This window comes from Peromyscus maniculatus, chromosome 13 (assembly GCF_049852395.1).
Source record: "Peromyscus maniculatus bairdii isolate BWxNUB_F1_BW_parent chromosome 13, HU_Pman_BW_mat_3.1, whole genome shotgun sequence".
In the NCBI taxonomy this organism is placed as follows: Eukaryota; Metazoa; Chordata; class Mammalia; order Rodentia; family Cricetidae; genus Peromyscus; species Peromyscus maniculatus.
In genome coordinates this window covers 55,235,522-55,258,937 of record NC_134864.1, presented here as the reverse complement: position 1 = coordinate 55,258,937, position 23,416 = coordinate 55,235,522, and the positions used below count along the sequence as shown (strand labels likewise).

General features: G+C 43.5%; 1 protein-coding gene across 1 annotated transcript; it reads left to right on the top strand.

Annotated features, from left to right (window-relative positions):
• Positions 1–26: 26 nt before the first annotated feature.
• On the top strand, positions 27–22,150 carry Stradb (STE20 related adaptor beta). The gene is made up of 12 exons (XM_006975041.4): positions 27–286; positions 3,344–3,443; positions 5,735–5,815; positions 11,093–11,192; positions 14,274–14,395; positions 15,703–15,811; positions 17,157–17,280; positions 18,331–18,502; positions 18,782–18,886; positions 19,043–19,287; positions 20,620–20,662; positions 21,315–22,150. The coding sequence occupies exons 2-12, from the start codon at positions 3,432–3,434 to the stop codon at positions 21,456–21,458; spliced, it is 1,257 nt and encodes a 418-aa protein (XP_006975103.1). The 5' UTR covers positions 27–286; positions 3,344–3,431; the 3' UTR covers positions 21,459–22,150.
• The last annotated feature ends 1,266 nt before the right edge of the window (positions 22,151–23,416 follow it).

The following is a 23,416-nucleotide window of genomic DNA, read 5'->3' as shown; positions in this document are numbered from 1 at the left end:
TCCCCACCGAGCTGGAAGCTGGAGGCGCGGCGGGGCGGAGCGGCGGGCCCCGACCCCGCCGGGGTGGGGCGAATCCCGGCCCGGCCCGTGGCCCCGGGCTAGGGCAGAGGTCCAGGCCAACGGGCCTTGTCGCGGCCGCGCTGCACTTCTGCGCCCTGAGGCCCGCGCTGGAAGCGGGCCTAGTGCTCTTGCCTCGGCCCTCCTCGAGGCGGGTCCCGGGGCTCGCACGCGTCGCCTCCCCTCCGCGCCCGCCGCCTGGAGTCCGCCGGCCTTGGCCGCAGCCGGGGTAATGAGGGGAGGCAGGCGGGCAAGGAGGGGATGGTGCGCGGACCCGGGTTGGGGGGCACGGGGAGCACAGCCCGGTAGGTGTGCACAGCGGAAGCCTGCCAGGCCAGTCCCGCCGCCGCGGCTCACCCGAGCAGTGGCCGGAGTCCCCGCGCGAGCCCGCACCGCGCGTGCCAGCCCTGGGGCCGAGGTGCCCCGAGTGCCCAGCGGCGGGTGCCAGGGGCCAGGAGACCAGGCGCCGCGGTCCCGCTCCCCTGGCTCTCTCACCTTTTGGTGGTGCACACAGGCCTGGCGACTTCCCAAGCCCCGGAGGACACCCTCTGGCCCCCCCGGTGCTGTCTGCTCGGAGACTTCGAAGGGACGGACCTTTCCCAGAATTAAATGCCCAGGCGTCGTTTTGTCTTCAGTGTCTGCATGTGGTGCTGTGTTTTCCTCGCGTGGCTTTGTTGTGTCAGATGTCTTTCCTCCAAACTTGATGACGGTTTGTGACAGTGCCTACATGCCACAGTGTTTGGCACTCCGTAAATATTGGTTGGAACCATGAGTCATGATACTAAGTTTGGAGATTTCTACTGAGCTGTGCGCATCGCTGTGATCTCTGTTAAGGTTTTATGAGATCTCAAGATCACCTTGAGAATTACAGTAATGTTGAAGCTTAACAAAGAGAATTCGCAGGGTTTGTTTTGTTTTGTTGACATTTCCTGAAACAGTAGACCTTTGAATGCCTAGATTAAATAGCTCAAAACCCAACTCCTGTAAGTACGTAGGCCCTTTGGGGTCCACTTAAAGTGTTAACCTTTCAAATGAAAGGCTATGGATATTCACGTCTATGTTATGGAATAAATTAGATTATTTATAAAGCTTCATTGTAATAGCTTTTTAGGTACCTCTGCAAGGGGCTGTACCGAGGTACTTGTCTATGCATTTAGGAGTGCAGGTGCGCGCGCGCGCACACACACACACACACACACACACACACACACACACACACACAATTTTAAAGACAAGGTCTCACTATGTAGGTAGCCCTGACTGGCCTAGAACTCAAAAGGATCCGCCTGCTTCTGTCCCTGCCTCTTGAATGCTGGAATTAAAGACATGTTCCATAAAGCCTCAGCAAGCTTTTTTTTTTTCTTTTTTTGTTGCTTTTTTTTGCTTTTAGCATTTAAAATCATAGTGTAATAGGTAATAGTGAAAACTAACCGCAAATCTTTCACTGCGTTCCTTTGTCAGGTACAAATGCTGCCTTGATCTCAAAATGTCTTGTAAAATTAACTGTTCATGGTCTGGTATCTCCAAGGCGAAAACTTGTGAGATTAAACCACCCCACAGAAACAATCCTTTTGGTAGTAACAGTTCTAGAAGATTGTGACCTGAAATGTTTTGCCCTCAAATTGTTTCATTGTTTAAAGCAACAAACTCAATAACAACTTGCTGATACTAAGTGAAAAGGAGGTAGAGAATCATGGTAACCATGGTTATTATTAAAATGAAGTTAATCACAGCATCTTTCTGCCTCAGGTAAAGTCAGCAGCTAGAGGACAGGGCACCCTGGGGTTACGGTCTGGTCCATAGTGCCTAAGCCTGTGGCCTGAATACAAACGTCCTGTGTGCGGTTTCTTTCATTATTTGCATATCTTCTCAGAACAGACTGATGAAAGCGAGCTTTTACTGGGTCACAGGCTGTGAATATTTTCAGCTATTCTGACATCACCAGCTTGCTTTCCGGATAAGCCTCAACATTTTGTCTTACCTTGTTGCACGCATTTTTTATTTGTTTGGTTTTCCGAGACAGGGTTTTTCTGTGTAGCCCTGGCTGCCCTGGAACTCACTCTGTAGACCAGGCTGACCTCGAACTCACAGAGATCCCCCTGCTTCTGCCTCCTGAGTGCTGGGATTAAAGGCGTGCGCTGCCGCCTGCCTTCCACTTGTGTTTTACATACAGAGTGTTATATAAAATGTATAGATTCATTTGATCTCGGTCATCCTGGAGGTGGGCTGCACAGGAACAGCTTTCTTCACACCCCCGCCTGCCACCCCCCACCTGCCTTAAATTGACAGTAATGCTTGGCTGGTGACGAAATAATCTTCAATTTTCAGGCTCTTCTTTCCCTTTCTCTACCTTTGGCTGTAGTGGGGACCCTGAGAGAATTCACTTCTTCTCTCAGCAATGAAATTGGATGATGCTTTATAACATTTATGGCCTATAAACTCTTCCTTTTGTCATTTTACTTAGTTAGCTGTAGATGCCTTGATCAAATATGGGATTTGACTAAAATGAAGTAGTGAAACCCAGTTTCAAGAGATGCTGTTTAGAGGGGAGCAACCACTACAAATATTGCCCGCACTATTGGAGAAGACCCAAGAAGATCTTGGGGGTGGTTTTGTAGCTCCTTGAATCTGAAGAAGTTACCATGCTAAAATTCTGACTTTCTTAATGAAAATGGACAGGAGTTGTTTGCATAATAATATGCATTATTTTGTGTCAATACATGCTTGGTTGAATACAGTTGAGAACTAAAAATCAAAGTAAAGAAATTCGACCTATGAAAATGTCATTTTTTTTTTTGCATGAAAACTAAGAAGCCTCTTTTTAAACACATGGCAACAGAAACTCACTCATTTTAGCCCATTATGACTCCTGCTTCGGATTTGTGCCGCCTGGGTCCCGAGTAAGTTAGTAGGTGATGAGTCGGCAGTCTTTGGAGATTCTTAGTTTACTTGTAAATGGAATCCTTACAGATTCTGAGGATTTATTTGTAAGTGGCACCACTTGTATAAAGAGGGTCCAAAATTACTTCTCTGTAATGCCTTCATATTTGTTCAGGGCAGAGAAGATAGGAGAGAGGCGGTGTCTTAGGCTTCGGAGGTGGTAAGAAACTCTGTAGCTTTCTTTCTGCCCTTTGGAGGCCATGCATGTCAGAACAGTGCTATTGAAAATGCCTCAGGGGCGTCAGTGGTCCTGTGTCAATGAGCAGATGCCTAAATATCTGATAAGTTACAGCATCTAGTCCAAGGGTTTATGTAAACCTAAACACTTCTGCTTTTGTTTTTATAGTGGGATATATCTGCACCTTGAAGATAAAGCAAAAATTTTCGTTGAAATAGATGGGATTTTGTCACTTTCTGTGAACTAAAGCGATTCAATGTCTCTTTTGGTAAGTTTTGTTATAATTTTACACCATTGGAGTTAGTTAGATCTGGAACAAAAGTCATTCAGGTTTAAACTCTGAGATGTTTTAACCCGAGTGATGTGTGGCCTTGAGGATGATGTAAACTAATGAGTTTTGTCTTTTTCAAAAGAGTTTCTTCTACACTTTCTTTTTAAATATACCCATTATTACAATTCTTTGTCCCAAACCAATTTTTTCTCATATTTTTTTTAGATTCTAGTTTTATCTAATAAGCTATGCATTTTCTTTTAAAACTTCAAAAACATCCCTTTTATAACTTTCCATGTGTCCCAAGGCAGGTAAGATGGCATTTCAAGTAAACCTTTGACTTAATCAGACAAAAAAAAAAAAAAATTGAATCATTGTATCCTGTGAGCTACAGAGGAATATATTTGTTTGTATATTCGGTACATGACACCTGCTTTATGTTAAGTAGCTTGGGGACTTTCTTTCTGTCATATACAATACAGTATTTGAAAAAAGGGTTTTGATGTTAAGACAGTCATCTTGCTCTTTAGAACTGTGGGAGCCTGGCAGGACAGACAGCAGCATTTGAGTTTGCTCATGGTTACCAAAAATTAGAGCCAGGGTTCAGACTCGATGCCTGCCATCATCCTACTCCACCAGCCAGGCTGGGAGGTAGGACTGTAGTTAGGAGACTGTAGCTGCATTATATGGAAAATAAAGAACAACACATTTGCTTTAAGTGTGTGTATCTGGAACAGATATTGAAATGCTTCACTGTTTAAAGCAGGGTCGGCAAATGCTTTTTGTGAAGGCCACAGATGTTAACATGGCAGTGCTCATCTGCCCCGGTAGCTCAAAAGCATCCACCCCCAGTGCGGAAGTGGAAACTAGAGCCGCCCAAACCCTGACCACACACCGCCATCACTGGTTGACCCCCGTCCGAAAGGAATTCTAAGACTGACACTTTTACATCACTTTGCAAGTGAGAAAAGATGTATGATGCCCTTTTCATTAGTTCCTTTATCTGAGTGATGACGACACTGAGATTCAGAGTGCTAAATTCAGTGTAAAATAATTAGTAGGTTGGCCTAGCCGAAAAACACTAGTTTGATTGTCGGGAAACTTTGGTATATTCTAAAAGAAAGGATTTGTTTACTTTGAAGGAACTGGCAATTGGTGTGAGTAGATGTGGGTGGGCTTTGAGACTCCCTTGATGCTGTGTGTGAGTGCTCGTGGCTGTGAGTGCTCGTGGCTGTGAGTGCTCGTGGCTGTGAGTGCTCGTGGCTGTGAGTGCTCGTGGCTGTGAGTGCTCGTGGCTGTGAGTGCTCGTGGCTGTGAGTGCTCGTGGGTGTGAGTGCTCGTGGGTGTGAGTGCTCGTGGGTGTGAGTGCTCGTGGGTGTGAGTGCTCGTGGGTGTGAGTGCTCGTGGGTGTGAGTGCTCGTGGGTGTGAGTGCTCGTGGGTGTGAGTGCTCGTGGGTGTGAGTGCTCGTGGGTGTGAGTGCTCGTGGCTGTGAGTGCTCGTGGCTGTGAGTGCTCGTGGCTGTGAGTGCTCCTGGATGTGAGTGCTCCTGGATGTGAGTGCTCCTGGATGTGAGTGCTCGTGGGTGTGAGTGCTCGTGGGTGTGAGTGCGAGTGGGTGTGAGTGCTCGTGGGTGTGAGTGCGGATGAGGTGCTTGAAATCTTGTATTATAAAAGTCTCACATAATGTGCTTATACTTTCCTTTTGATTTGTTTCTTCCTAAATTGATCAGTATCATTCCACTAATTGCTGATAGGATAGACAACATGTAGTATTGCGTTTGATTATAGGTAACAGCTGATAGTAACCATGAGTTGATATTCAGGAAAATGTCCATTTTGATAATAGAAGCAAGTCTCTTAATTTGCTTTGAGTTCAACTTGTCACCTTAAGAAACAGAATTGGTTACAGACATATTCAATGTGTTTATAATTAAACAAATGGTTTACTGTAGGAAAACATGGTTCCTACATTCAAGAAAACAGTCTGAGGAACAAATAAAAATATTGGATACAGCAGAATAATTTCTGAGGTTCTGGAAGACTTAGAAGTTAAGCCCAGCAGTTAAAAATAGATTCGTAACCTCTAGTGAAGGAAGACAAGGAGCAGAGCTGGCATTAAGCACAAGCATCAGAGTGACATCAGCCTTCTGTGCACCTGGGTGCTCTGCCCCGTCCTGTGAGCGCCTCCATCTGGGCTTCCAGCCCCGATACCAGGTCTTTTGGTGTACATAAGCCAGTGCATGTGTGTGCCACGCTTTTCACTAACCTGATGCATCTCTGACTTGCAGGATTGTTTCTGTGCTTCACGAACTCGAGTTGAATCACTCAGACCCGAGAAACAGTCTGAGAGCAGTGTCCATCAACACCTGGTAAGACGGTAGGACACAGCTAACGCTCCTCCTGTGCCTTCTTCAGTGCCCTCATCCTGTGACTCGGTGTTCACTCCATCCTCTTCATGCTGGTCTCCGAGAGTCTCTAACTGACCTCTTCTCATCCCGCTCTCCAAGCAGCATTATCTCTTCCTGGGGTTTGGGTTGCGGAGGTCTCATGATTCCCAGAGCTGCCTCTGGTGTTTTAAGAGGACCGGGGTGATCATCAGACATTCTCTTTCCTGGGCTCTGGGGTTATCTACAGAAGCCATCCCATTAGATTTTTTCCCCAGGGTTTCTACTGATTTGAGTGAAACTTTAATCTGCGTGCATATCTTCCCAGCCCTGTACTTCTCACTTTGGCTAATGAAAGCCTGACTCTCAGTCATTCCTGCTACAAACTTTGGGGTTCTCCTCATGCTACCTCCCCCCTCCCCCCAGGAGCAGGATCACTACTCCTCCATCTCATCTCCTACCTGGCCTGTTGGGTATAGTCATTGCCTGTAGACTGTACACATGCAGTCTCTCCCACAGTACTTACACCAGCCCTCAGTACTGTTCCAAGGCGTCTGCTCACGCCGCTTTGAAGCCAGCGGGAGAAAGTCCAGGTTTCTCAGCATGATACAGACTCTCGATGGTGTGGTATAGGGCCAGGTTTTGAGTTTCCTTTCTTACTGGGTACCTGCTCTTCTCTCTGCTTGAAATCCCCTTGTTTCTGCCTTCCCCTGACGTTTCCCCTCCTCCGTAAGAGTTGGTTCAAACTGCACATCTGTAACGGTCTCTCCTAGACCTCTTTACTTCACTGTACTGTTAGCTGTCTCAGGCACTTCCCAGAACAGTGGTGACGGCATCGTCTGACAGAGTGAGGCCTGTGTCTCCTCAACCGTAACATGGTCCCCATGTCAGGGCCATGCTTGTCCTACTCATCTGGGTGTCTTTAAACGGTGTCTGACACAGTAGAAATAGTTAAAGGGACAAACTGGGTAATATGTCTCTGAAATCTTTGCTCCACTTAATCCTTAGTTTATGCAGTAATTTTTACTATATAGTGCAACTTCCTTTGAAAATGTGTTACAACATAAGGTAATTGCAGTTAATTTTGCTTTTACTTTTTCTCAGGACTGACTAACCATTGCCATTTTTAGTCACCATTCTGTCTTCAAGGTCCCTGCCCTTGTGTGTAGTAGGAGGTGGTATCCAAGCCTTGCTGGCCTTCGGGTTGACTTGTCTCATGCTGTTACTGAGACCTGAAACTCTGGAAATTTCCATGCTGGTGTCCCTCTAACCTCTGGGTTGGAGCCCTTTTATATTTTAAGTTAGACAAAACTCTTGAAGTAAGCAGAGGTGTGATCTGAAGTCTCATGTGGAGACAAACTGGAGAAGTTCTGTATTGTGAGTTGAGCCCTGCTGAAAACTGGCACCTAGTGATTGGAAAAGGCTTCCAGGGCCTCCCTGAGTCACTGCTTAAGAACACTGTCCGTTGTCTTCTGTTGACGACTCGTAGCTTTTTGTCAGCCCAGATAAAATGTTGGATTAAAAAGATGCAAATCCAAGGACTTGGACATCTGGCATTTGTCTCCCATTACAAACTATAAAACCTCTAATTATGACTTTGTTTTCCATGACACCTCACTTAAGCCTAATGATGCTAAAGATACATTTGTTTAAACAGCTTGGCTAATAAGACTATATACCTTAGGTTTGCTGACTAAATCCAGTTTCTGACCCTGAGATGAACAGACTTCACTACAAGGTTTAAAAACCAAACCGGTGAACAGTCATTTTTAATCCCACCGATTGAGAAGAAGACCACTACCACAGTTTAAAGCCAAATTGAAGCAAGCTTTAATTAAATACTAATCAGGTGGATGGGCTTTGGCCAGATCCATTCCTAGGTTCCTGGGAAACGGTCCTGAATCAAGGTTTGCAGCGACTTAAGTATTTTCCATCAGGTCCAGTCAGGGGCAAGCATACATCCTGATGAACTTCCTGCCCATGAACCTCCCACCCACATGTGATCAAACACATTCGGTGCAGATGGGTCAAACAAACTTGTTTAGGGGAGTGAAAGCATGTGGCTTGTTAGCTTCCATAACAATAGCCTCCAGCATTTCAGGAACTGTCAGCCCTTGAGCAAGAGGCTTGCAGATCGGAGATGTTTTTGTTTCATGGATTTCTTAGGCATAGTAATAAAAACTTAAAATATAAATTTGGCTCTCACATTTTCTTTTTTTTTTTTTTTAAGATTTATTTATTTATTATGTATACAGTGTTCTGCCTGCATGTGTGCTTGCACACCAGAAGGGGGCACCGGAAGGCGTTATAGATGGTTGTGAGCCACCATGTGGTTGCTGGGAATTGAACTCAGGACCTCTGGAAGAACTGCCAGCAGTCAGTGCTCTTAACCTCTGAGCCATCTCTCCAGCCCTGGGCTCTCACATTTTCTTGTTAAGTTTTTTAGAGAGATCTACTAGGTTTTTCTTCTTTTTTTGTTATGTTTTGTTTGTCTTGGGTTTTCAAGATAGGGTTTTTCTGTGTAGCCCTGGCTGTTCTGGAACTCACTCTGTAAACCAGGCTGGCCTCCAACTCACAGAGATCTGCCTGCCTCTGCCTCCCAAATGCTGGGGTTAAAGGCGTGCACCACCTCCCAGCTCAGATTTTTCTTCTTAAATTAAGCATCTTCAGGAAGCCATTAAAGAACCTATTGGGATATAAAGATGGTTGTGGTTTGAATGTGAAGTATCCCGTAAGCTCACGTGTTTGAACACTTGGTCCTCAACTGGTAGTACTGTTTGAGACCTTAGGAGGTAGAGCCTTGAGGACGAAATACGTCGCTGGGCGTGGCCTTGAGGTCTTATGGCCTGGTCTCACTTCCTGCTCTGCTTCTGCTTCCTGACCTCCAATGCAGTGTGTGAGCTGAGGTCCTGTTTCTGCTGCCCTGGTGGACTATCTCTTTGGAACTGTAAGGCCAAGTAACCCTCTCTTCCCAAATTTGCTTTTATGTTTTATCACAGCAACAGATGAGCTAGGACAGGGAGCCTGCCATGATTTCACTTCTCAGTTCTCTGGTCATTATGCCACTAGGAGAAGTGAGGTCAGTTTGAGATGATTCGGTCTCCATAAGCCCCATGCTGCTGTTTTCTTGTGATCTCCATGACTTTTTCTTCAGGGTTCATATTTCACCTGTTAATTTGATCTCAGCCTCTTCGAGGCAGAAGCATCAAACTTGCTGCTTTGCAGTGTTCTACTTTTGGTGGCTCATGTTTATACTCCTAACACTTGTAAGATGGGACAGGAGGATCGCCACGGGTTCAAGGCCAGTCTGGGCTAGGAAGTGAGACCTTTCCTTAAAAAAAAAAAAAAGAAAAGAAAGAAAAGCAAGGAAGTAAAAGCAGAGCAAGAGAAAGCTGGGCAGGGGCTGGAAGTACAGCTGCTCTTGAGGGCTTTGGCCGTTCAGCCTGAACTCAGAGATTACAGTCCAGCAATACAGAGACTGGGCAGGAAAAGTGTAAGTTCAAGGTCAGTTTGGGCTACAGTATAGACCCTGCCTCAAACAAAAACAAAAAACTAGCAAACAGAAAGACTCTCCGCTTGGAATGTTTGCTTGTAACATCTATACTCTGTCTTGCTTTAAGAAGACTATTCCCCTCATACACCAAATGGAGGGAATTAGAAGCAGGCTGGTTAGCTGATCTCAGCCTATCATGCGGTAATGTAATGTCATTTTTCTTTTTTCTAGAAAATTTATTTTATGTGTATGGGGGTTTAGCCTGCCATGTATGTCTGTGTACAACATGGGTGAAGTGCCTTCAGAGGCCAGAAGAGAGCATTGGATCCCCTGGAGCTGGAGTCACAGACAGTTGTGAGCTGCCGTGTGTGTGAGCTGGGAATCGAACTTGGGTCCTCTAGAAGAGCAACCAGTGCTCTTTTTTTTTTTTTTTTTTTTTTTCGAGACAGGGTTTCTCTGTGTAGCTTTGCGCCTTTCCTGGGACTCACTTGGTAGACCAGGCTGGCCTCGAACTCACAGAGATCCGCCTGGCTCTGCCTCCCAAGTGCTGGGATTAAAGGCGTGCGCCACCACCGTCCGGCAGCAGCCAGTGCTCTTAACCACTGAGCTGTCTCTGCCCCATGCCATTTTTTAAGTTATGAAAATAAACCTGGGTGTTTTGTGTCTCTGGCCTTACAGATTGATAGCACTTTAAATTTTAGAGACTGTTGTACAATCTTCCTTTTCTTGTGTGTTCTCTTTATACACTTATATCTGAGTGCTTCCTGTTCTGAAGAAACGTTAGGAACTTATGGTGTCATCCCACACCCACATTGGGCTTATTTTCACTTGTGTGCTAGAATTTCTCTTCCACTCTTTGATTCCTCTTGCATACCATCCACCTTTATTGATGTTTAACCATAAAGTGCTAGCAGTCTGCTCTCGAGTTTAGGAAATATACCTGCCACTGTCTGTATAACTCCATCTATTGGCTTCAAACCCTGCCTGTTTCTCCTGATTAAAGAGTTGGAAAAGGAGTTAGCACGATTCCTAACACATAGTAATGTTGTTTCCCCTCTTGCCTCATCGGAGGCAGTAACAAGATTCTTGCCACCTGCTAGTTCCTGTAAAGGCTTCTAGGTGTCCTTTGGAGTCCTGGTGTCCTTGAGGAGATCCTTGTGGCTGTCATTTTATGCCAGCGGGTTAGGCTTCCTCTTTCTGCTTTGTGTGTGATATTTGACTGACTCTATATTTAGATGCAAACTTGACTCTGACCCCACAGCACCTATGAGACCTCACTGCTGTGGGCCCCTTGGGGCAGGAGACCTGGGCTCCGGTCTCCTTAGGCTTATGTTTCCTTTTGACCTTCCTCTTCCTTCATTTCATCCTAGGAAAGACTTCTTCAGCTATCTTAATAGACTGAAGTTGTTCTTGACTGTTAACACAGAGCATAGACCTCAGACTGAAGCAAGAACACAAGCCTGGGATATTCCTCACAGGTTCTTGGAATTCCTCCCTTGAACACTTAACAGTTGTCATCCGTTCTTTGACCCATCAAGAAGTTTTATTGGAAATTGAGATGGAAAGTATTTCTTTCTCCCTCTTCAGGCTGAAATCTCTTTGACATCAGTTAGCAAGTGGTAAATTCCTTCTAGATTTTAAACCAACCTCTTCAACCACCTTCCAGAACCTTCCTGATGACTATCAGTATTGTCTATTGGGATAGAGGGACCAAATTGGGGAACTAATGGTGTTTATCCTATTTTATTTTTGTCTTGAAAAAAATGCAGGTTGATGAGCCAGCCATTTCCTGGTCACCTCCATCTGCTAGAGCCAAGGAAGTGATATGTTCCACTAATGTTTCTCACTATGAACTGCAAGTGGAAATAGGTAACGATCCTGCACTTCACATCACTGCCTCTTCACACTGGAATGAGCTGAGGGCACCAAGATGATGTTATGAGCGTGTCTTTCTCTCGTGTCACCTACAGCGTCAAACTGGATTTGAACAGGGTCTGCTAGATGAGTCCAGTGCATTTTATGTCTGTCTAAAAATAATCTCACATTTCAAGACTTCTGTCTAGTTTACTTCTCTACTGAAGTTATTTAGAAAAAAGAGGACATTAGATAATCTAAGTACTTATTTGTACATTTTTTAGGAAGTTTCTAGTTTTATGGGTTTAATTTGTACAGGGTAGAAGTTTAAACCAGGTCATATAAGTCTTTTCAGTCATGATACTTAACTCAAATTACTTGCTAATTTATATTTAATATAATTTATATATATTTATGTTTTATAATTTTATATAATTTATATTTTTATCCAAATTTTCAGTTATACAAATCATTCTTATTTAAGTACAGAACGAAATCAGTTCTTATTTATAGCATTATGTGTGTGAAGCGTTTACTCTGAACATTCAGGAGCATTTATTAATCACTAAAAACTGTGCTAGGTGTGAGGATGTGAAAAAGCTGTATGGCTTGAGGTCCATCTCTTGTAGATGGCCACATAGAACAGCGCTTTTTCAGACACTAGAGGGCAGTGGAGTGCAGCTCTGTTAAAGGAGCCTGTCCATTAGAGGATGATGTCTACCCCAAGCTCGAATACTGACTTACGGTTACTTCTGTCTTTTAGTGTAACAATTATTCCCTAATGTAGTGGATGGAAAGGAATGAATGAACTAATTTTAGGTCATCACCCAGTAGCAGAGCAGGGAAGACAGAGCATCAGGCCACCTCTGGGAGTCAAGAATAATGGCAGAAAGGGGCCGACTTCTTAAAGGGTCCAGGGCCCTTTTTTAAAAAACAAAACAAAACAAACAAACAAACAAAAAAACAATATTGCTAACTCACAGAATTGTTGGCCAGAAGAAAAGGCTTAGGATAAACCAAAAGAGGTTGAGTAACCAGAGTCAAAGCCTGGACTAGAATCAGCCTTGGCAATGCATCGCATGTGTATGCTTGGGTATGCCTGCCACAGACATGGGCCCTGCTGAGTAAGTTCTGTTGACAAAGGGTTGGTTCCCTGTGATCAGGTGGAGCTTTGAATATGTCATAAAAGGATTAATCAGTTTATGGACTGATACCGTAGAGGCTTTGAGAAGTGAATGAGCCAAGCAGTTACAGCTCTCATGCATTGTATCTAAAAATACAAAAATAGTTCAGCCACATTAGGAAACAATTTGGCAACTCAGAAGTTCAAACCTGTATGTACCACGTGACCTGGCAACCTCATATGCAGATATTTGTCAAAAAGAGAGGAAGATGTGCCTTCTTAAGGACCTGTGTAGGAATAGTTGGGGAAACTATTTATAGTCACCAGGAACAAAGTAACTCAAATATCCCCACCCATGAATGCATCAAGTACCTGTGATATTGCCATAGGATACATTTTTACTGAGCAACAGGTGACTCTCAGAAGCCTTGTGCTAAGTGAAAGAAGCTAAGCACGAAGGCTCCATCTTCTTGGTGCCCTCTCTGTGATAAACAACAGGTGGATCGGTAGTTGCCAGGGACTGTAAGGAGAGGCTGGAGATTGCTGAATAACATTCCGCTATTTGCCTACATGACAATCTGTCCATCAAGTCATAACTTTAGCAATCACTATAGGTATGCAGTGGTGTGGTGTGATCTTAATGTACCTTTCTCTAGCTTAAGCATCTTTTCACATGCCTAGTACTGTTTTTTTACTGAATTGCTTGCTGTCTTAGAGAATTATGAGTTCCTTATATTTTCTGAATGAAAATCTTATCAGATATAAACATTGTTAATATTTTCAGTCAGTGGCTTATCATTTTCTTTATATTTTTATATATTTTTGTATTTTATAAAATGTATTTATGTATATATGTCTAATATATTTCATATATTCATTTAAAAATATATATTTATTTACACACACACACACACACACACACATACACACACACAGCTTCCTGCTAAGAACATTTCAGTTCCCAAGTAAAATTTTAATATTGATAAAAGAAAGGCATTGATAAATAAAAGTGAACACAGAGCAGATGGCTGGAGTCTAAACATAGTAACTACGTCCAGTCTGACACACAGACCTTCATTCGGGTTTGTCAGGTCTCATGATGTGCTGACCTGTGCTGTGTGTCTGTGCTGGGGGTGGAAGGATCTTCATCAAAGCTCGTAGAGTGCTTTCTAATGCCTGCTTCATCGCCTTCTTCAAGACGTTGAGTCTGAGCAGCTCCAACTCAGTAGAAGGAAAGCATGAGACTTGCAGATGCATGGCTTGTGACCCTTTGTGCAAAACCTGCCCAACAAGCTACATAACTCTTTAGTTACTCCCAAGAAGCTTCCTAAGGTGGATGACTAGGAAGTCCGGGAGGGAGCTCAAGTTGAGTGGACCAGAAGACAAGGGTGGCAGAAAGAAAAGAATGTTGAATGTCTTTTTGAGAGCGGACATAGGAGGAGTTGGGGGCTAAATATGGCCAAGACACACTCATGAAATCCTCAAAGAATTAATAAAAATAACATTAAAAATCAAGGAGGGCACACAAGGTACTGAAGTAAGGGTCATATCTGGATCATAATATTAGTAGGCAATTTGAGCCATAGGGATCGAGACCTGTGCTGTACCGTGGAACACTCCCGACAGCCCGGCCACGTTGCGCAGAGGTGGAGGGTTGCACCTTCCCAGGCAGCAGTGGGGCTGACCCTCACTGGGTGGTAGTGGCCTTTCTCTTGCTGAGAGCCAGGCCGCATCGCCTAGAGGTGGAGGACCCTGTCTTCCCTAGCAGCAGTGAGGCCTACCCTCACAGGGTGGTAGCTGGGAATGGCCTGGGTTGACATGTTGGTGAGTCAAGTGTTTAAGTTCTAGGCTGTTTGAGCCTTTTCATTTGCTTAGTGGTTTTTGAAGAGCAGGGATTTTAAATTTTGCTAAAGTACACAGAATCGATTCTTTTCTGCTTTGATTGTTACTGTGGGTTTCATGTCTGATTTCAGGAAGAGGGTTTGACAACCTGACCTCTGTTCACCTTGCACGGCACACTCCTACAGGAACACTGGTAACTATCAAAATCACAAACCTGGAAAACTGCACTGAAGAGCGTCTGGAAGCTTTGCAGGTATGGTGTAAAGGAAGGGCGTGTTGGCCGTAGTGTCAATGTGAGAAGGCTGCATCTGTAACTGATAGTTCCCTCAGAGAAAGTGGATTTAATAAAATCATGCAGTTACCAGATTGGAAAGAATACATGGAAGCAAGATGCATTACCTGATAGATCAAATATAGTGAGATGCATTATCTGACAGATCAAATATAGTCAACTTCGATAAATACTATGAATTCCTTCAAGTGATTGGCAAGTTTCAGTGCTATGCTGGAGACTGACCACACCCTCAGCCAGTCTAATAGTCTAATGACAAATAGTAAGAGAGACAGACAGACAGACAGACAGAAAACATATGAGTTTATTTTCTATCATTTAAGCAAAATTAACCTCAGAATTGATACATTTTAATAGGATCACATTGCAGGAGTATAAAATTATTTTCTAGTTTTTTGGGGTTTTTTGTTGTTGTTGTTTTTTACAAAGGGGGGAATTTTTTATTTTGCTGTCATCTCAATTTCTAAAATATTTATGTGGGGGTCAGGAGATAGCTTAGCAAGTGAGGGTGATGATTCCAAGCCTCCTGACTTGAGTTTGGTGCTTGGAGCCCACAGGATGCAAAGAGAAGACTCGCTCCTGCAGACTGGCCTCTGGCCTCCAGCTGTGTGCTGGGCCGTGTGCAGGCCTTCTCCGGATAAAGTAAATAAATGATAAGTGTGAAAGCATTTGTATGTGCAGATAGATAGGTAGACAGACAGACAGACAGACAGATAGATAGATGATTGATGATAGATAGATAGATAGATAGATAGATAGATAGATAGATAGATAGAGAGATCGATTGATCCGGATAAAGTAAATAAATGATAAGTGTGAAAGCATTTGTATGTGCAGATAGATAGATAGATACATACATACACACACATACATACTCACATACATACATACATACAGTAGACAAAAAGGCTGGGAGAAACTATGCTAGAATGTTTTACAGTGGTTCTCCGTGATGTAGTGTGAGCAGTGGCATCCCTGCACATTTTTATGTGTTTGTAAACATTTCTACAGCAGAAAGTTGCGTCTTTAGATGAATTCCCTTTGGAGGCAGACTCAGTTCACAGTCCTCTTTCATGGCATGCTTCTGGAGAGGCTTTCTACATTGTAAAAGTACTTACAAAACACAAATAAGTGTCATGTGTTTTCTGGAGCAGCCATGAAATTTAGAAGCAAAAGCCAACACGGTCCCTTGAGTATTAGCCACAACCACTGCTATTGTGAGAAAAGGGTGACTTTGAAATGTCTTTTCTCTTGTACGTTTATCCTAGAGAGCCGTGATCCTGTCTCACTTTTTCCAACACCCCAATATCACAACTTACTGGACAGTTTTCACTGTGGGCAGCTGGCTTTGGGTCATTTCTCCATTTATGGCCTACGGTAAGAAATGGTTTTAAGTCAAACAACTGCTTGCTTAACCTGGATGCTGTCATTGTAAAAACGCGTGTTGTCTTGTATCTGTCATTCACTACTTTCCACTTATAATTTAGTGGCCAAGGCTAGATTTCATAATCTATTTCTGCTTTATGTTTTATGTGATCCATTAAACCACCACTAATTCTCTCCGAGTTCTGTGTCTTGGCACACACGGTCCCTCCTCTCAGTATTCTTTGCTCTCTCGGTACAGAGAGCTGTTGTTTATGAGCAGAAATAACACCCCACATAAGCACACTGTCTTTGCCTCTGCTTCCCTGTCTGTGAACTGACATCACTGTACTGTCAACGTCACGTGTGCCCAGCTCTCTCACTTGGGCTTCTTGAAGGAGGTAGTCACTTATGTGTTCTATCGTGATATCCCTAGGTGCTTAGATAACACACTGTTCAATGTGTGTGCTGAATAAATAAGTGAATGGATTCTAGAGCTTGGTCTTTAGAATAGCTCGTGTGAATTACTTCTGGATTTATCTTTTTTTTTTTTTTTTTTGGTTTTTCGAGACAGGGTTTCTCTGCATAGCTTTGCGCCTTTCCTGGAGCTCACTTGGTAGCCCAGGCTGGCCTCGAACTCACAGAGATCTCTGTGAGTTCCGCCTGGCTCTGCCTCCCAAGTGCTGGGATTAAAGGCGTGCGCCACCACCGCCCGGCTTACTTCTGGATTTAAAATGACATATACAATGCACATTTTTTTTTATTCAGCAAACTGAAGAATATTCTCTTACTTTTAAAAAGTTACTAAAGCTTGTGTGTGTGTATGTGTGTGCACGTGCACATGCTCACACACATGGGGCGTGTGTGAGAGAGTATCATTGGTTGAAACCCAGTGCCTTGAGCAGGGTAGGCAAATGCTGTACCTCTGAGCTATATTCCCAGCCCCTCCTCCAAATAAAAGCAGGGAGGAAGCAAGGGGGAGTGGGATTAAGGGTTAGGATTAAAGATTTCAAGACAGGTCTGGTGGCATGTAACTATAAGCTACTGAGGGACTGAGACAGGAGGATCACAAGTCAAGGTCTGCCTGAGCTACAGAATAAGTTCAAGGCCAACCTCAGCAACTTAATGAGATTCTACCTTAAAATTAAAAAATGCATAGTATGCTCACCTAGCTTGTGAGGTCCTAGATCTAAGCCCAGCACTGCATGGTGGTGGTGGTGGTAACTCATGAAGGAAAATTGTATCTGCAATGGGAAAATGGCTAGACTCAAAAGGTAACGGATGTGTTTGTCTCCTTATGACTGAAAGGAATATTTCAAACAGTTCAAGTGTTCATCTGAATGTCAGGGCTTTCTTTCAGGCTCTGCAAGTCAGCTCCTGAGGACCTACTTTCCCGATGGGATGAGTGAGACTTTAATCAGAAGCATCCTCTTTGGAGCGGTCCGAGGGTTGAACTACCTGCACCAGAATGGCTGTATCCATAGGTATGTGCTTACTCACACTGCACACAAACGAAAGAGCTTGGAAAGCAGTCATCAGGGAGACTGACGTTAGTAAGGGGCAGTCAAGTGTTAGAAAAGGAGGATAAGAAATTTATAAATGAAAACTGAAGGAGGACCAGTGGATGACACTGGTGCCTGCCATTCACGTCTGTTCACCAGAACTGTTCACACTACAGTGTGTGTGCTGGTGAGGCACTTGCAGAGTGCTTGTCTGAGTGGGAGCCCCGAAAACTCACATGCCCACATTATCAGCTGGGATTTTGTTCTTTTGGGGAAGATGAGCTTCTTTTCCGGTTTTCCAGCTAATGTCCGGTTTTTGTCTTAGGTGAGTTATAACAGCCCTTCCCTTGAGCTGAGTGGGCAGTCCTGCAGAGCACAGCCCACATACCGGCTCTCCGTGCTCTTCTGAGCTCTTGTTTTCCTTTGCAGAGAACTTTGAGTAGCCTTGTGCTCCTGTTTCCGTCTCCTTAACCTCTGGCCTGTCCCGCTTGTTTTTCAGCAGCATCTGGCCAAGGATGCCTACCTGACTACTCAAATTGAGATTTGCTTCACCTTACCAGATTATGGGCTGCAGCACCCTGTTAGTGTCTAAGTTGGTGTTTTAGATGGAAAAGCAAGGCTCTTGCATGATTTATAGGACAGTTGAAGGAACTTTAATCGGACATATCTTTATAAGTGCTGTTATCCCACAGAGGCTTCTGGTGTATTGCATTTAACCTGGTATAATAATGGTATGCTTCAGGGCAACCTAAAATATAGCAAAGTTAATAATTCCATTTCATTTCTTAAAAAATTCTACCAATTCCAAACATGTAACTTTGTGATACCCCCATGTTCTGGTACTGCATTAAGTACCTAAGGAGTTCCTTGACTCCTTGGAAATGGCATGTATTTTAAGTACGTGTTGTACACTGCTGTTTTATAAAGGATATTTACTTCCCAAGGGAATATAGAGATGTGTTCTCACCAGACTTTTATTCACTCTTCATTGGCCAGATTCCTAGTACTTAGGATTGTTTCTTTTTGTTCTAGGAGTTTTAAAGCCAGCCACATCCTCATTTCTGGTGATGGCCTGGTGACCCTCTCTGGCCTGTCCCATCTGCATAGTTTGGTTAAGCACGGACAGAGGCATAGGGCTGTGTTTGATTTCCCACAGTTCAGCACATCAGTGCAGCCGTGGCTGAGTCCAGAACTACTGAGACAGGTCAGGTGTGGCTCTTGCATTGGGTTGTCTGTGCGTCTCAAATGTCTTTGAGTTTGACTATAGGACAGTTGTGTCCTTGTTTTTTGGTGAATGGCTGCCACAAGACCTTTTCTCTTCTCAAAATTGTGTTAGAAATTTTAATTGTGAGAGCTTTTATTAGGTAGATCTTGATTTTGTGCTGTGGGGCTTCTTTTTCCATTGCTCACCATCCTTTATCAAGAAGACATCTGTTTGCCACTCTTGGTTATTCGTACTAAGGCCTTCAAATTGTGTTTACAGGATTTACATGGATATAATGTGAAGTCAGATATTTACAGTGTTGGGATCACAGCATGTGAATTAGCCAGTGGGCAGGTCCCTTTCCAGGACATGCACAGGACTCAGGTAATGCTTCTGAACTCCCTGATCCTCACTGGGATAGCTTTCTTAAGTCTGGATAACTTCCACTGAACACGTTTGTTGTAGACTCGAGAGACTTACTATCATTTTTGTCTAAATGTTTTACCTATAAAGCACTTAAAAATGTTTTTTTTTCCCCAGATGCTATTACAGAAACTGAAAGGTCCTCCATATAGCCCACTGGATATCAGTATTTTTCCACAGTCAGACTCTAGAATGAGAAATTCCCAGTCAGGAGTAGACTCCGGGATTGGAGAGAGCGTGCTTGTCTCGACTGGAACTCACACAGTCAATAGTGACCGGCTCCACACACCATCCACAAAAACATTCTCTCCTGCCTTCTTAAGCCTGGTGCAGCTGTGTTTGCAGCAAGATCCTGAGAAAAGGTAACACTGGTCACCTCTAAATAGCACAAAACGTATATGCTTTATATCTTCTAGTAGTTTTGTGATATTACCCTTCCCATGAAATTTACATCTTTTGATCAAAAACTTCAGCTAGAGACTATCAGTGCTAAGAACAAGTCAGTGATAAGCAAGGATGAAGAACACGGGGTTCCAGGTCACAGGAGGTGGCCTTCATTCGTGGCCACACGGTACCCAGGCAGCTGCTGCCTTCAAGTCACTTGTTCTTAGTGTCCATGTTAGGGCACGTGTAGACACCTCTAAGCAGTCTAAATGGTGTCCTTCTAGTGTACTGATATAAATAGGATTTCAAAGACTGGGATGCTAGCTTTAGCAATGTAGAAAGAAGATAAGGAATCTTACTGTTTTCAGAACCTTCTTCCTGGCATAGTTCCTAGTAAATAGTATGTGTACAGTAAAAGTTGAGTATGGACTAATTTAAGAGACTTTCCAGAATTATCTCTTCCCATCAGTCGAGGCTGTTGCTAAGAATTACTTCTAATCTGTGTCCTTTTTAGTGTTGAGTTTTATAGTTCTAAACCTCATTTCTTTTTTCTTTTTTTTAATGCCAATGCTGTTTATTGAAGGAGGAAGGAAGTCTTAAATACAGGCTTACAGCACAATGGGAGAACCCCAGAGGGCAGAAGTTCCCTACCGATGTTTTACAATCTTGCATCTAAGCTGTTAACGCCCATTATGCAGGATACACAGACAAGGAACTTCCCTTAAACACATTCAGGAGGGTGGAACTGGCAGGGAATTAGCATAGGGAGGATATCAAGGTCAAGGTCAGCAAGCAAGGCAACAGTTACCTAAAAGGGGGGGGGAGGGCTACAGGTTCCCCTTTTACTAAAAAATGAGCTTCTGACTTAGGTTGCATGGGACGTCAGCAGGTCACCTTACCCGTCATGGAGACGTCTGCCCAGGCCACACAGGCGCTCTGTCTTAGGTTGGTGAGCGCCCCCCCAGGTATTACCTGTCTCTGAATACTCATTATCATACAGGCTCAATCGTGTGTGAGCTGCAGAGTTAACTGCTGCCAAAGATCTCAAAGTGGCGCTGGGCTTGCAATCTGTGTGTTCGGCACAGAAAAGACCAACAGAGGTCCTATCTCACCCATAGCCAGTAGGCTAAAGGCAACTGAGCCATTCCCTTCCTTAACGAGCCTTACTGCAAATTGGAGTCCTTGTAAGATGGTATCCCAAAAGCAAATGGAACTTAATAAACCTCATTTCTAATGTAATTATATACCTAAAAAATATCTACATTCTAATATTAGGTTTTATTTTCTAATAACTTTTTCAAAAATTTCAGGCCATCAGCAAGCAGTTTATTGTCCCATGTATTCTTCAAGCAGGTGAGCTGGTCTATGTCCATTATCTTAAATATTTGAAATTACTATTTTTTTAAAACCATTATTTTGTTGACTTCATCAAGTTTTACTAATAACTTTCTTACAAGATAGCATGAAAGCAAGGAAACATTTTTAGCAGTTTAATTTTCGACATCTTTGATTGTGTGTGCGTACTTGGGTGTTACGTTCATGCACATGGGGGTCAGAGGACAACGTGCAGAAGTCATTCTCTCCTTCTACTGTGTGAACCCCAGGGATGGACTCAGGTCTTCAGGTGTAGTGAGTTCAAACGCCTTTAGCACCTTTGCCCACTGACCCATCTGACGGCACTAATAGAATATCTGAAAGATCTTTAGTCTTCAAAATCAGATGAGTAAAAGCAGTATATCATGTTATACACTCTGTTTTTTCATTAACTTAAAACTGGTGTCTTGACTTACCTGGAATTAATGACAGGGCAGAATAATTCCAATTAAAAGTAGTTTATTTAACTTTTAAGTCGTTCTGTCTTCTGATTATCAGAATTGGAGGCATTTATAGGAAAAAGACCCAAAAATAATTTTGAAGTTTTATAATTTCTTAAAAGTTATTTATTGGTACTAAAATTTGTGTTGACTCTGTGTGCCTGCATTACTATTTTAAGTTTCTTTAACAGATGAAAGAAGAAAGCCAGGATTCCATCCTGTCTCTGCTGCCACCTGCTTATAACAGGCCATCGCTGGCACTGCCGCCAGCGTCACCGTGGAGTGAGCTGGAGTGCGAGTTTCCTGACGACAAAGACCCAGACTGGGAATTCTAGGGTTGCCAAATCATTTCATGTCCTCTATACTTGACAGCTTCTCCTTGCTACTTTTCTTCTGTGTTGTTAGGTACAAATGCCAGGTCTAGACTTGAAAATACAGTTGGTGCACTGGAGACTTGATCAGTTAAAACCACTCTGCTCATGGGGCATGGATTCATCCCCTCTGCTCAGATCAGAGTCCTTTCCCGACTTCCACATCAGAATTAGAATCCAGCTACAGTTAGTGTCATCTGGTTTTTGTTTGTTTGTTTGTTTGTTTTCCTTTTCTCTCTCTAAGCTGTGACTGGTATTTTCTGGATCTCAGTGTAATTTTTGAGCCAATTAGTTTTCTTCTACATCTTGCTGTCCTCTGGGAATGAGCCCTTCCTCCGAGGACAGTGCTTCCAAGAACATCTTTTCTTTCATAGTTTCTAGCCTTTTTGATCAGCTATTGTTAGATGAACAGACTGGTTTATTCTGGTACAAAGTCCTTTTTTTGGAGAAGGGAAAATGTTTGTACTATCCCTTTTACATATGGTAACATCAAACTGAGCCTTGCTCACCTTAAATAATTCACTTGAAATATAAAGAGAAGATGCAATTTGCATTTTAAAAGGGAGGGGCTAAAGTAACACTTTTCTACCTGTGTAAGTTATAGATCCTTAATTCATGCACCCTGTGGGAGCTCAATAAAGATTTATTAAATTGAACATATCTTTATTTTGTGTGACTTAACAAAGCTAGAATACAGATTCTAATTTGGTTTGCTAAGAGAAGGTCTCTTTTCAAACATGTTACATAACCTAATAAACTGTAGGCATCTAAAGAGTAGATGTTAGAGATGCATGGCATTCCGGCCTTTGATAAGATTTTTTCTGTAGTGGAGCAAACCTATAAGACCATGCGGTTGTTAATGGTATTGCCTCCTTAGCAGAAGAAGGGTGCACTAGTCACTTTTGTTACTGTGATGAAACACCATGGTCAACAGTGATTAAGGAGAGCTGAGGAGGGAGGGCTAGTTAGTTGTCCCTGACGAGGAAAGAAGGGCAGCAGGAGCAGAGAGCTAAGATCACATTTCAGCTCCACACACAGGAAGAGAGGGTCAACTATGGGGCAAGAGTGTAAACTCTGAAAACACCCCAGTAACTTACTTCCTCCAGCGAGGCTCAGAGTTCTAAAAGTTCCATAGCCTCCCCACACAGCTTCTCCACCACCAGCTGAGTGTTCCGATACATGAGCCCATAGGGCATGTTTGTCATCCAAACTAGCACACTCTCAAAAATGTTTTGTAGTTTAAGTTGTAGTCAGTGGGGGTCTGTGTCAGTTGGTTTTCTTAATCTACATGACTGTATTGTATTGGGAGTTATTCTAAAATGATTGTCTAAGACTAAATAGGCAGGCAGTTTGAAGCGATCCTGTTTATGTTTGTGGGCTATACCCCTGCCTCAAGAGTGAATGTTAGGGCTGCTCTTATCCGTAGGGCTACCAAGACCTGCCGAGATGGAAAGTGGAGGGGAGCGAGATTAGAGTGGGCCGGTAGAGGAGGGGGAGGACAGGACTGTGGGAGCACTGAGAACAGCTGCCATAGTGGGCGTTGTAGGTTATCGCACTTCGTGCCTTAGCATCTCAGAATCTGGGAAGGTCCTGTGTGTATAATCGGCCAGAGGTGGAAGGGGTTGTCAGAGGTCCTACTGTAGGGTTACTAGGAATTAGAATGTGCATGTGTTTATGTGCACATATAAAACATGCAATATCCATACATGTGTAGACATTTCAACAATTGTCTCACAAGATTATGGAGGCTGATAAGCCGCAAGGTCTGCTCATGAGCTAATAAGAGCTGATGATGAAGTCTGGTCCAAAAGCTATCGGTCTAAAGCTCTAGGACAAGACAGTGTTGAGTTTGAGTCCGGTGGCTGTGAAGAGCTGAACCCCAGTTCAGAGTCAGACAGGAGAGTCTTCCTTGAGGGGGAATG